Source organism: Hemicordylus capensis, chromosome 3, assembly GCF_027244095.1.
Source record: "Hemicordylus capensis ecotype Gifberg chromosome 3, rHemCap1.1.pri, whole genome shotgun sequence".
Lineage (NCBI taxonomy): Eukaryota > Metazoa > Chordata > Lepidosauria > Squamata > Cordylidae > Hemicordylus > Hemicordylus capensis.
Genome location: NC_069659.1, coordinates 232,279,265 through 232,293,546, shown reverse-complemented (window position 1 = coordinate 232,293,546; position 14,282 = coordinate 232,279,265). Strand labels below are relative to the sequence as shown.

The following is a 14,282-nucleotide window of genomic DNA, read 5'->3' as shown; positions in this document are numbered from 1 at the left end:
AGTAAACCTGGAAAGTGCAAAAATGCTCCAGTGACTGGGGAAATGGTTTCTGTTGCATTCTATCTAGTTAGATTTTGTGTTTTGCTGTTTGTGGGGATCCTGAAGGGAGTGTGTGGGGTGGAGTCAGAAAGGAAAAGGGAGGGAAGGGAGAAGGAAAAGGAGAAAATGGAGTTGTTTCTGAATAAACCTTTAGTTAGAGCTATCTAGTCACCGAATGGCGCAGAGGGGAAATGATTTGATTAGCAAGCCTGAGGTTACTGGTTTGAATCCCCACTGGTATGTTTCCCAGACCAGTGGTATGTTTCCCAGACTATGGGAAACATCTATATCAGGCAGCAGCAATATAAGAAGATGCTGAAAGGCACCATCTCATACTGCACAGGAGATGGCAATTGTAAACCCCTCCTGAATTCTACCAAAGACAACCACAGGGCTCTGTGGTTGCCAGGAGTCGACACCGATTCGACAACACACTTTACTTTACTTTAGATCTATCTAGTTTTCTTTGTGCATATGAGGGGAGCAGCTATAAAACAGTTTCTTGGTGACATAATGGAAAGGATAGTTATTTAGTGCCATATGCTGTTAATTTTTTTTAATTAAAAAAATGAGGGGGCAGCTGATCAGTGCCATGAAGTGTTGGCTCCTGCTTGAAATGTACAGAACCATTTTTTATTCAGAGCTCAAGTGGGAGAGGCACAGGTACATTAGAACAGAACCCCATGAAACCACTTCCAATCCATTTCTGTATGCAAGGTATACTTTGTCTCCTGGAAGGCCCACCCCTGGTTTAAAGATGCCTGACTTTGTTGGATTGTGATCACTGTAATTCTTTGAAAAGGATGTAAATGTTCTGCATATTCTAAAAAGTGATGCTTTGATTGACTTACCATGGATTAAATTATATAACCCCAAAACATTCTTATTTATTGCATGCCTTTAAGAACAAATGTTTTGCTTGGTTTTTTGAGTATGTTTTGGCCACACACAGCACACTCCACACATGCAAGTAGTGCAATAAAAGCATTTTTCCTAGCCATGAAAATGCAGTTTAAAGTAAACTGACCAGGGATGGGGTTGGTGGATAAGGCAATGCAGATCAGCAACCAAGCCCAAGCATTTTACAATGTCCTACCCTCTGCCCCCTTTTCCCTGGCAAACCTGGGGGCCCCATCTTCCCTGCAACTCCACGTTCTCCCTTTTTTTTTGGTAAGAAAAGAGAAACAGAGAATAATGTCTGTTACACATGTCTGGTGGCCTCCATGCATAACATAACAAACTGAAGCATTCCCCCGCACTAGGAAAAATCCCATGCCCCCCAAAAGAGAGATACAGAGTTTGTTTTGTAGGGTGAGAGAGGGAAATGGGTCACAAAGTTTGTCCCACCTGAGCTAATACATCACCTCTACTTTGGTGTAGCATAGGAAACTGAGCTGAACTGGAAAGTCCCTGGTAACTGGTTCAAATCTCACCTCTGCTATGAACTAACTACGCAGCCCTAAGAAAGCAACAGTTCCTCAAGAATTACAAGATAATGTACATGAAGTATTTTGAGCACTGCAAAACAATAAATAGATCCCAGGTATTAATAATGAAATGTGAAAAGTGCCAGGGAGTTAAACAGCTTTTAAAATTGTGACATACTTTATGGTGTTTCTCCTATGGCACTTTGAATATTCCACCAATTTTCAACTCTGTGTGCATGTGTTTGTGTACTGTATGTTTTTTTGTCCTGTTACTTTTCAGCAAGGTAATTAGTGAGGATAATTTCTTGCAGCAACAGGGTATAACCAAATAAAAGGAGAGGGAAAATAAAGAAACTAAATGGCAAACATCATTTATTTTGAGCGTATGGAAAGGACAAGTATAACAGCTTTGATTTCAGCCTCACAACATTTATATTCAAATACTTTTTTTGCAGAATTGGAAGTGGAAATATGGAATTCTGCTTCACAACTTCTAACATAGCAATGAGAGCTGGTCCAAAACTCACCATTCCATTTTTGCTGATAATTTCATGGGTGGCAAAAATGGGGGAAGGGTTTCAAAACTTTCATGCGGGACCCATGGAACTTCTGTGAATTTGGAGGATCTTCTTGCTAAAGACCGAAAAAGCTGCCACCTGTCAGAAAGTGGTTCTAGCACTGCCGCCCACAGAGGCAGCAGGCCTTTTGGACTTAAGCAATAAAATCATTGCCACTGTTGCCTTAGGTAAGCTCCTTGCCCTACCTCAAAACTTGCGAAACTTTCATGGGTCCTCCCACAAGATTGACAGGGGTTTCTAACCTTGTCAAACAAACTAAATTTGTTAAAATTTCAGCAAAATGCTGGGATCAAATAACTTCAGTCCAGCCCTGACAGCAATACTATGTTATAATGTACCTGGGGCAATTTCCAGTTCAGGGAAAAATCCAGACCAAATGCATTTGCAGATCAGGCAGGCCAGGTAATTTGCTAAAAATGCCTTAGACAAATTACTTGTCCAATAAATGCTCTCTCAAAGGAGTTGATTTTAGGGGTTTCTATTTCGTTTTAGTTATTGCATTAACTAAAATGAAAGTGGTCAATTTCATTTTAGTCAGGCTTTGAACTCTTGTCTGCTTCTAATCCAGGGTGCAGAATGTTTGGTAGATGCTTTCATCCAGTGTTTGCTTCCCAAATCATACCCCCATTCCAAAGCCCATTTATCTTTACGTTTTATCTCTGTGTTTCATTTCTTCCTCCTTAGTTTTGATGGTTCAATGGCAATTTTTTATTTTCATTTTCACCTTCTTCCGCCCTCAGTCTGTCTGTTCCTGTATATTCCCCATGCCACATTCGTACGTAATGCTGAACCGCAGGTCCAATGGACCTGCCATTCCCCTCCCCCACCCCCGATTTCCTGTCCACATTCAGACGAAATGGAGAGGGTCCTCTCTGCAGTCAGCGAGAGAGGAGAGGGAACTGTCTGTGCAGTCTTCCTTCTTGCTTGAAGGACAGCCTGCACAGTCAATCATGCACACAGAGAGGGAGGAGCTTCCTCCCTCAACTCTGGTCTGACGGAATGCAACCTCAAAACCCTGGTTTTGAGCAGGGAAACTCATTACATACTGAGGGCTCCAACTGGAGTCTTCAGAGCAAAACCTCGGGACACTGAAGAAACAGAACCAGAGTTGCATGCATTCGGATGTAGGTAGGGAAACCTCTGGCCCCTCCAACTCCGCTTCCCTGTTACATTTGAAAATGTCCCCTATCTTCTGTCTTTCCTGATCTCAGCAGTTGTTGCTCCTGAAGGTTAACCTTCAATTGGTGGAGCTGTCAGGCTGTTCTCTGACTTGGGGTGATGGCAGACTGCCAAGTCCAGAGTAAGAATTGCAACTCCAACTCACATACCCTGTTCCTACACCAAGTTTTTCTAACCAAAAGGTGGCCACTCCTGCCAGTCTCTCTTCTTTCCCACATTCTACTGCTCCTGTGCTGCCCAGCTGCAATCTGGTTTGGTGTCACTCTGTTCCAATCTGGCCCCTTTGGGCACATGCTGAAAACTGAAACCCTGCAACATGCCAGTGATGGCTACTATTCTGCCACCTTCAGCCTGCCAATTTGCCTCTCACAGAATATGCCTCTCAGTCTGTGCCCAGATCTGGCACACTCTTGCAAGTTGTCACCCTATTATATCTGGGGTGCTGCCAGCATTCCTGGGCTTGTCTCCATTATCTCTGCTTCTTTTGGTGCCAGGCCACCCTGAGGTACTTGTGTTAGCAGAAGCCATGTAACAGCTGGGATGCCTGCCTGCCAACTCTCCTTCACTCCTGATTCTCAGTCCACATGCTACTGCCCATTTCAGTGAGAAATAAACTGATGCCCACAGTGTCCACATGCTGCTGCTCACCTCAGTAACAGAATGAGAGACTGTGCCCAGATACTCCTGCATATGCCCACCTGCTGCTGTATGTCCCAGTATGTAGTAGAGAGAGCAACTCTCTGCCCACAGGCTACTGCTGCCTGTTCAATGAGAGACTGAGCAATGTGCCTTACTGATGCCACCCTCCAGAAGAAGAGAGACTGGGCATTGTGTCCTCAGGCTGATGCTGCCTGCCAGAAGACTAACCAACGCACATGCCCTCCCATACTTGCTAGCCACCTTAAGGATGGAGAGACAATGAGGCTATTTACATGCGTGTGAAAAACCAGGCTAGAGAGCCCAGCCTGGTTTTGCATATGCATGGGAACTGCTGGGATTGGGCCCAATCCCTGTGGTGCCGCAGCGGGCAAACCCACCTATGAAACTTCCCTTTAAAATGAGCGAGTGTTCTCTTAACCTCATTTTTGCAATTTTCTGTCAGCTGTGGCTGCAAGCAGCCACGGCTAGCAGACTCAGGGAGGGGAAGGGAAATCTCCATAATGTCCTGTGCACATTTGCGGTGCATTATTTGAGCTCCAGGGGGTGGGACGACGTGTCCTGACACTCTGACCCTTGGAGCAACCAGCAGCAGCCGGTGATCATCTGGGCGGGCGATCCGCCCACCCAGAGGGAAGGATCTCCTCGTCTGCAGAGGAGGTATAGTAAGCTTTTCTAGGCTTCCTCCCCTCACTCCATCAGAGCCCATTCTCTGCTTTTGAAAAAGGGCTCAATAAACTTTCTCTGCTTTTGAAAAAGGGCTCAATAAACATAAGAGAATGACGTGATTCACACAGTCAAAAACTGTGTTCTACCCGGGTTTGGGAGTTGTGTGTGCTCCTAATTTTTGATTGTGTGGAAACAAGGTAAGAGGCAAACCTGGGTAGAAGGGATTGTGTGAAAGTAAGCAAGGTAGGAGGAAACACTACCCAGGTTTTCCTCCTACCTTGCTTCCACACAACCAGAAATTGGAAGCACACACAGCTCTCAAACCTGGGTAGAACACAGTTTTTGATTGTGTGAATGACCTCACTTTCTACAAAGGTGCTTCTCTTTCCCAAGGACCAGGATATGTCTGACTGTCAGTTCCTTCATTATCTGAGCCACTAAAGAGTTAGCAGTCACCTTATGAGGTGTGTGAAAACATCAGAGAGCCAAACTGAGAAAGGTTATACATGATCTCTGTAACCTTTACATCAACCTTGTTAGACCCTTGTTTGTGGGGGTGGGGAGGGGAGGTCTGAAGCTGAGATGACGATTTGTCTAAGGCCACCTACTGAGTTAGTAGGAGAGGCAAAATTTGAACTGGAGATTGTCTGGTTCACAGCTCAGTCTCAACTGCTACACCATAGTATACAAGCTACTTCATGATAAAATCCTTGAGTAATCATTTTAGCAAAAACAAAGCAGTAACTTGGATCAGCAACTTGAGCTGTATAGCTCAATATTCAGTGAGCACAGGATAGTGGGTTTAAGTCACAAAGTCAGTGAACATCTCTTCAACTTTCATATGAGTTCTAATATAGGTTGCTTCCACACTAGTTATTTTATCCAGAATTGACATAATTAGTTATTTGGATTTTGGATCCTTTTCAGTCTGATTTCTGATCCAGTTTTGGGACTGACACTGTACTGGTTGGTTGCCCTAGTGGATGACCTATGCTGGGAATTGAAGGAGTGAGCATCTCCCTGTTAGTTCTGCTGGACCTCTCACTGGCTCTCAATACCATTGAAGATGACATCTTTCTGGATTACCTTGCAGGGATGGGTTTAGGGAGCATAGTATTATGGTAGTTCTAATTCTTCCTGCAGGGGTGATTCCAGAAGATGTGCTCGGGGGACTCCTGCTTGACACCCTGGTCTATGTTCTATGGTGTCTCACAGGATTCAGTCTTGTTAGCCATGTTCTTTTAACATCTACATGAAATCTCTCAGGGAGATTGTCTGAAAGCAGACTGCATTAACTCCAACTGGAGATGAGGGAGGAAGCTGGCTGACAACCTGGCTGTCATTGACTGTGTGGGCTGTCCTTCATGAAAGAAGGAAGTCTGCACAGCCAGTTCCCCCTCCTCTCTGCAGTCTCCCGAATTCAGACAGGAAAGCGCGGGGGGGGGGGAGCAGGGAATGGAGCTGCAGGTCCATTGGATCCATGGTTCCACGTTACCTGCAAATGTGGCCATAGTTTTAACTTAACGTGCAGCTCACTGTGGAAAAGTAATGCCTCATCAGTGCTAAAGTGTCATAGTGTGGAAGCAACCAAAGTCTGAATGGTGAGCAAAAGTGTAGTGAATAAAATAATTAGTTGGGAAATGAATCTGTCTCTAAGACATAAATGGAGCATGACAAAGGAAGAGGAAACTAAGAAAAGGAAAGGAAAGAAGAAAAAGAGAATAATATGTTGTTTATATCCAACACCTTTACTGGCAGACATTCATATACTGATCAGAGAGCACCACAAGTGTCCTTAAGAAGCTAAAAATAAAACATAGAAAGAAGCAGACTTAGGATAGCTTTTCCCTCAAGTGAAATACCTTTGTTCCTGGAATCCCTGGTTCACCCTGCATTAGGAAAAGATAGAAAAATAAACTGTGAGAGAGAAGGTGGGTGGGTGGGTGACCTTTTTCTTTCCAGAGCTAACAGGCAGTGTGAGTGAGCATTTCTTGAAGGAGATTTCATGTCAAAGCACCACTTTAGCTTTAAATGAATTAGTATTTTCATCTGGTTTAAGAGTTCTACTACCTGATACCCTAGATAACTGTGTGTATTGATGAGAAATTAACTAATCCAAAATTCTATCGGAATTTAATTGGACCAAAATATTTTATTTTTGGTAAACAAATTGAATCTGTAAAAACAAATACATAGGGTCAATAATAGTTAATATTCAGATATGAGAGCAGAATTTGTTGCAGAGTAATTCAATTACTTATAGAGGAAAAATAATTACTATTTAATTAAATAGTAATACTTAAAGAAGCCAACTTTAACTGGGAAGCAAAAGTTTGATATTTATTACTAAATAAACACAGGCTAAGACAACAATAAAAGACTAACTCTCTTATGCAGAGAGGGGGGAAATTTCTCAGTTTGAATTCATAGCAACAAGTAAGGAGCAGACAAACAAACTGTGACTCTACCCCCAAGCCAGTATATAGATACGTTCAAATAGAGAAGCATGCCCCACATAAATAACTGATACAATGAGGCTCTACATATGATCCATGTGTAGAGCCCAACTGGGCTCTGTGGGGAGAATGGGTTTAGCCCACCCTCCCCTCAGACGAGAAGGGAGCTCACCCTGGACGGCCAGATCCGCCGAACACACAATTACCAGCTCCATCATGGAGCTGGTACAGTAAGGGTGGTGGGGATCTGGGGCCGCCTGGCCCCCAGAAGTCCCCGAATGCCCTGTGTGAGTGCATGGGGCATTCTGGGGAGACCTCTGAGGCTGGGAGGCTTGTTGAAGCCTCTCAGTCAGGGGTCTCTGCATGAGTTGCCATGCCATGGCAACTCACGATCGCCAAAACAGGGTTAGCAGAGTGCTCGCTCCACTAACCTCATTTAATGGGGGGGGAGGGATAAAGTGGGCTAACTGCCGGGAGCCGCGTGGCTCCCAGCAGTTCTGACAACCACTCAAAAGCGGGCTGGGCTCCCTTTCCCGCTTTTGAGTGGTTGTGTGAATAGCCTCAGTGTCTATGGAAGAATCCCTACAGAATTAATCCCAACCCCATGTTTCCCTTGTAACTTTAACAGTGTTAATGGAGTGGCATTTGCTAGGGAAAATTAAAAGGTGGAAAGGGGTTTGGGGTCATACTTTCCCCCAACCTATCAATTCTCCCCTGTAAATGCCACCCCCAAAGTCATGCCAAGAAGAACCCAGGGTCTTGAGCTGTGCAGATATAAACAGGTTTAATTTGTAGTACTTAGAGTCAATAGCAGCAAGTTTAGCACCCTCCCACACACAATGGTGTCTCCATTTCTTCTCCCATATAAATGAAAGGGACAAAGTGTTGCACTTGTGAGCCTGCCCTCCTCATCTGATAGCTCACCTGTCATTGTAAGTTTCCCACAGGAAGATGGTAGATCAAGGTTCCACACAGTTACTACTTTAGTATAAAAGCATGCACCTAGATGTTGTTGATGAAGTGTTTAGCACATTATTATTACTACTACACATATTTATAATATTTTGGCCCTAGGTGTCTTGTGCAAGAAAGTATGACTGCACCATATGTCTTTCGCTTGTTGGAATCTTTATTTAGCTCTAATTTAACCAAACTCCCTATTGAAAAGCTCTCTGTTGAAAAGATTGTCCTCTGTATCACATGTGCCTAGGGCTTCCCTATTGTTCTTCAATGAACCCTCATTCTGACATATCATAGAATTGTTATTGGCTGCAGAATTTGCCTTTGCATAATTATGAAGTAGCTCTGAGGACACACTTTAATTTTATTTATTTATTTATTACATTTCTATACCACCCCATCCAAAAGCTCTGGGTGGTATACAAGTTTAAAAAACATAAAAACAAACACCATTTTAAAAACATGCTGCCTAAAACAATATAAAAACATTTTTAAAACAGTTCAGAACCATTTAAAACCAATTAAAATACTTAAATTGTTCCTGGTTTGTTTTTTGCTCCCCATAAATCACTATTTGGCAATAAGCTGACACTTCAATTTCTATACCACCCTTCCAAAAATGGCTCAGAGCGGGGATCCCTGTCCCCAAAGTGCTCACAATCTAAAAGGAAACATAAGATAGACACCAGCAACAGTCACTGGAGGTACTATGCTGGGGGTGGATAGGGCCAGTTACTCTCCCCCTGCTAAATTAAGAAAATCACCATGTTAAAAGGTGCCTCTTTGCCAAGTTAGCAGGGATATCTCATAAGCATGCCTTTGTTCCAAGAGATCGCACTTGAATAGAAAACTAACCTTCATCCCCGCCACTGCAATTCCAGGAATCCCCTAGCAGAAAGAAAGGAAAGACAAGAACAGTTTGACTCAAATTAACAGAAGCATTCTTTGAGAAAAGGTTTCAGAGAAACAGAAATTGAAAATATCATTCTTTCCCCAAAGCACACATAAACCAATGTAAAACAGAACAGAAGCCAGAAGCCTTGGAAATTTATCAGGGTCAAACTAGATGTGATGACAGCAGTCATGTTTGTTTAAACCCAGGTCTTCCTCAACCACATATAAGATGGGAGAGTGGGTGTGAGGGGCTTATTTTTTAGAGCAAAGGGAAAAGTGCAGACGAGTCCTTTCTCACGATCAGTGAGAAAGGGCTCTGATCTGCAGGGGAGGAAGCCTTAAATTGCTTACCTCCCCGGAAGACAATCGAGGGCTCCTTCCATGCATCCTGATATCCTGGATGCATATCGCCTGCCCAGACAATTGCCAGCTATTATTGGCAGAGTGGAGGGTCGGGGGCTCGGATGTGTCTTCCCAGCCCCTGGAACTCCTATAATTCACTCCGGGAGAGTGCAGTGCATTACAGGGATCCTCCTGGTATTGGCCGGGAGGCTACTCATGTGTAGGTCCTGTGCGGAGCCACACAGCACTGACACACAAGCACTAAGCCTGGTTTGAGGGTGCCCTCAGGCCCAAAAGCAAGGCCAAGCGGTGGGCTCCCTAAGTGGATTTGCCATTGCGCCGCTGCCAGGAGCCACACAGCTCCCAGCAGTTCACATGTGCCGGGAAAACTGGGCTGGGTCCTTAACCTGGTTTTGCTTGTGCATGTTCATAGCCCCAAGGTCAGCTAAACGCTTATTATGCTTTCTGTTTACATTCTTCTAGCCTCTTTCCTCAAATGCTTCTCTTCCAGCCAAGTTCACTTCCAGTGTCAGAGCTTGGCTAAGTAAAACATGATGTGGGGTGGGGGGAGTTGATGGGGACACAAATTGGAGGGAGATAAGCTGCAGGTGGCGGAAGGTGCTCTCCACCTGTATGACTCTTTTGATCTAAAACCATATCCTATCCCTGATTGTATTTTTAACAGAGGCAGACCCACATTTCAACAAACCCATCTTCTACTGTCACATTGAGTCTGGCCTTTAGGAGTTCCTCAACAACAAGATCAGTAATAGTGGACAAGTGATATCCCTGATAATGGCTTGCCTGCCATTACCGGTCTTTCTCTTAAATGCACCGTTGCAAAGGAGGTTGGTTGCATTATAGGGTTTCTCAGTCCATGTGGGCCAAATAGAACTGGGGTGGGGGGGGGAGTACCGAATTAACTGAGAGGGCACTGTAGAAAGCACCCTAGATTCCTTAGTAAGGTAAATGAAGTTCCTCAGCAAATACAAGGTGATTCTTTAAACAAAACAATGTGGAAAGAGTTCTCTGAGGCCTGGAAACTTGAAAACCAGCAGTCTATAAAGAAGTATTTCACTATCCTTCTTCCCAGCCCTTATATGCCCCCCCCCCCATTACCAGAGTCTCTCTCTTATTATTATTTTTTTAAAAGAAAAGTTAATCTGCATTGTGTTAATCTGCAATATCCTTGTCACCATCACATTTTTGAGTAGTTTGTGGTTTTGTATAAACACAGTTTATACAACTGTGTACACAGTTGTAATTGTGCAAATTCATTATTATTTTATGTTTAGGATACACATAAAGATTAGTACCAAGACACTGAAGGCTAAAACAATCATTTAAGTGAATACAATACTCCCCCGCCCCCTGCCCCAACCTTAGCTTAAATGAAATGGAATGCAACAAGAGTGCTGGTCTGGATGCACTTTTATGAATAAACATTCATGGAACATGTCAGAAAACATATGCACCTTGCATAGCAGGAAAATAACTCACGTATGTTGGTTCTTTGGTAAAATAACTGTGACAAATAAAGGAAATATATCCCTTTTGAAGACTGAAATGTCACAGTATATTTTCATGGTATTTCCCCCTGCTTTCTCATCTATCATCCTTTTGGGTAATTTGTATATACAAAAATGAAATAAAAATTACTGATGATTATTCAATGTGAGCATCTTGACCATCACATCTGAAGAATGTAGAAGAACACTTCAGATATTTCTTCTGAGATTTTTGCCTTTACACTTCTATTGACTACGTATTACTTTCTTTAGCAATTGCAAGTTTAAGGTGGATTCAGACAAACTGTTGAGATGGTAAAGACACCACACAGAGTGAGGTTTATTAATGCATAGCGTCATAAGTTTTCCAGGAGATGGTGATATCTTTCTCTGATATATCCAAGCAGTCAAAATAACAATTTTGCACATGAAAAATATTGTCCTTTATTGGTTTTCACTACTTCAGCTTTTAATCTAAATCAACGCTTAGAAATTCCAAGTGAAGGCTGAAGCACACATTATGATTTCCATGGGGATACTACAGAAAATGGCCTCTCCATGAGAAGAGATCCATGTCCAACCCAGAATGTTCAGCGGTACACATTACATGCATCATGGCCATTCTGTGAGCCTCCACATACCCCTTATAATGGCCAATGGGAGCTATGGAGATAAAGCATGTCATAGCTCAATCAATGTGAAAGGTATGTACAAATATTATGGCAGAGATGTGCTCTACTATCCCTCCTCACCATGAGGAGGGCTGTTTCTGGCAGCATTCCCATGGCAAACATCATGGCTACTCTAGTAAGTCATTTTTGGCAACTCCCGTTTGATGACTATAAGTTATGATGGTGGGGAACAAGCTCATAGAACTGGACAGCATGCACATATATAACATCTGCCCAGTGAAAGAAGGGGAAAGAAAGCCTCTGGGAAAGATATCATGGGAAGGATTTCCCATGCAAAAATGCAATTATGCAAATGAGCCTTGAGATGACTGTTTATTGGGTCAAAGGCTAAAGATCTTCACATTCTAAATATTAGTATCAGTTAGATTCTATGGTGAGAACATCTGATTATAAGAGCAAGTACTAGGGAGAGAGCTGGGAATGGATGGAAAGACTGTTAGAAACGGGACAATGTATTTGGAGAATTTAGTGCAACTGATGAACAACAAAGAGGCTACTTGGAGAAACAAATCAGATCATAACCAAGAAGGGCTCGCAAACAAATTCAAACAAGGAGAGGTGTGAAGCAGATGGAGGAAGAGGGAGAAGGAGCATACCTCTCAACTTTCTGAAACAGAAATCAGGGACAAAGCTAAAAAACACAAGGACAGAAGATGGCAATCAGGGATTCTATGTAATAACAGGTGAAAGAAACATTCAGAAATGCATCAGATGTGAGTACTGTTTAGTAACTGTGGGCTAGAAACATGAAAGGGATTGTATGCAGATAAATATTCTGTATATTGGAGAATGGATTTCATTGAAAAGATGGCATGTCAGTCCTTAATCTTGTAATTCTTCAGTCACTTATTCTGTCCTGCAATTTGCACATCTATAAATCCCATGTGTGCCCCAGAATTTAAACTTAAGCACAGCCATTAATTCAAGCTTAAGCATGTATTTTAGTGCAATTCCTCTGCATTCCTGAGAACATAACACAAGTTTGAACCTCAGTCTCATGGTAAAAAGGCAAATTTTGTCTTTCCATTTTCACAGTGCTGAATTTACCCACCAGATATAGCACTGAAGATTTTAACTAGTCACACAGCAATTTTAATAGTATCTTGTGGGTACACATTTTTCATTGTCCCACAACAGGAACAGGCATGCCATTTGTTCAGCGAAACATTTTTTTCCTGGTCCTTCTTCCTTTGCTAAATCAATGTCTATGATTTTATATATTCAAAGCAGGAAATAAATGTAAAGAATGTGAAAGGAAATGTTAGAAACACCAAATTGGTGTAATCTCTGAAACTCAAGAGGGACAGTTGAGAGGTATGGGTAGGATAGCTGGATAAATCAGATTCCATTCCTTGCAGAATACCTGAACTCCTTGTTTTCCTGGTAGCCCTGGCATGCCCCTCTCCCCCTGGAAGAGGAAAACAAAATAAAGATGAAGAAGAAAAAAGCGGGGGGGGGGGAGAATATAAATATCCCTTTTGATTGTGGTTGGTGACTACTACAACAGTAGAAAATAAAATATTCCATAAGAAGCTCCAATGCTAGAATACAGAAATAGTCCTCCTTGAGCTTTTTTAAAAGAGGGAAATTTCTTACACCCGAGACACTAAACCTTGCTTGCCATCATGAGGTGTTCTTACCCCTGGACCTTGGGGCCCCGGTCCATGGCCTCCAAGGGGGGGATCCAAAGGTCCGGGGGCCCCTCCACCATGAGACCCCCCGCGAGCTCTTGCCACTACCGCCACGAGGCCGAACTGCCGATCTTGCCAGTAATTCTAGCCACCATGTGTGCGGCTGGAGGGGTGTGTGTGAGTCAAGCAGGCAGGTCCCCCCCATGGCATGATGGCAGGTGGAGCAGGAGCGGCCGCTGGGCCTGGCCTTGAGAACTGTGAGGTGCTCATGCAGTTGGTTCGGCCTCAGGGTGGCAGAAGGGGCTCGTGGGGAGGGGGGGTTGTGGCAGCAGGGGGCTCATTGCAGCAGGTCACTGTGGGGGTGGTCCAGGAACCCAATCTACCTAGGTTCACCACTGTGAGGACAATATGAGTTTCCATTGTCAACATAATCCAATATGAGGACAATATTATTTTCTCCATCTGTTGCATGGGGAATCTGCCTCCTGAATGTCAGAATCAGGCTAGAAACTGGCTGGGCCAGCAAACATATACAGTTCACTTGCAAGGACTGTGGCACTATGAAGTAATGCAAAGATATTAGGCTAATTATCAGTGAAGAGGGTGGGGGATCAACCAATGTCCTTTCAGAGGCCATTCAGTGAAACCATGTGTGATGCTAAATGTGTCATTTGGGCTTTCTTTTTGTTTTAATTGTTTTAATTAAAAAACAATCAAGGGGGCCCTACTACATTTGGGACTGCAGCATACAAGGGATATTTAACCTTTTCCCTGATGTCATGGCCTCAACAAACATCACCCTAGGGATGTGCAAACTGATTCCGGTACAAATCGATTTGTACCCAAATCTAGCTGATTCGAGTGATTTGGAGACAAAACAAATCAACCCTGTGATCCATTGGCTAGATTTGGGTACAAATTGAATCACGCCTGATTAGATTTGAATCGATTCGAGAGTTGGATCCCTCCTAATAATTTCCCCAGATTCCCAGCTTTCATTTTAAAAAAAAAAAAGCTAAGCTCTAGCCACCTACCACCCAAAGTTCAAGGGAGTGGGACACTTAGTTGAATTTTAATGATTTTTTTTAGCTTTTACTGATTTTGAACATTTCCGCCATAGGAAACAATGGGGATTTGAAATTGCCATATCCTAACTCTAAAACATATCCCCAGCTTTCATTTTTTTAAAAAAAACAACTAGGCTCTAGCCCTTGTAGAAATGGAGCAAAATGTGTGATCACTATTTTTCA

At 43.1% G+C, this 14,282-nt stretch overlaps 1 protein-coding gene across 11 annotated transcripts in view; it reads right to left on the bottom strand.

The window, feature by feature from the left end:
- COL13A1 (collagen type XIII alpha 1 chain) overlaps positions 1 to 14,282 on the bottom strand; it is a 184,874-nt gene that overhangs the window by 77,865 nt on the left and 92,727 nt on the right. For all 11 annotated transcript variants that reach the window (XM_053304228.1, XM_053304224.1, XM_053304226.1 and 8 more), the window contains 3 exons: positions 12,765 to 12,809; positions 8,821 to 8,853; positions 6,412 to 6,438 (listed from right to left, as the gene is read on the bottom strand). In XM_053304228.1, the coding sequence (XP_053160203.1) occupies positions 6,412 to 6,438; positions 8,821 to 8,853; positions 12,765 to 12,809 (105 nt within the window). The remainder of the gene's footprint in view (positions 1 to 6,411; positions 6,439 to 8,820; positions 8,854 to 12,764; positions 12,810 to 14,282) is intronic.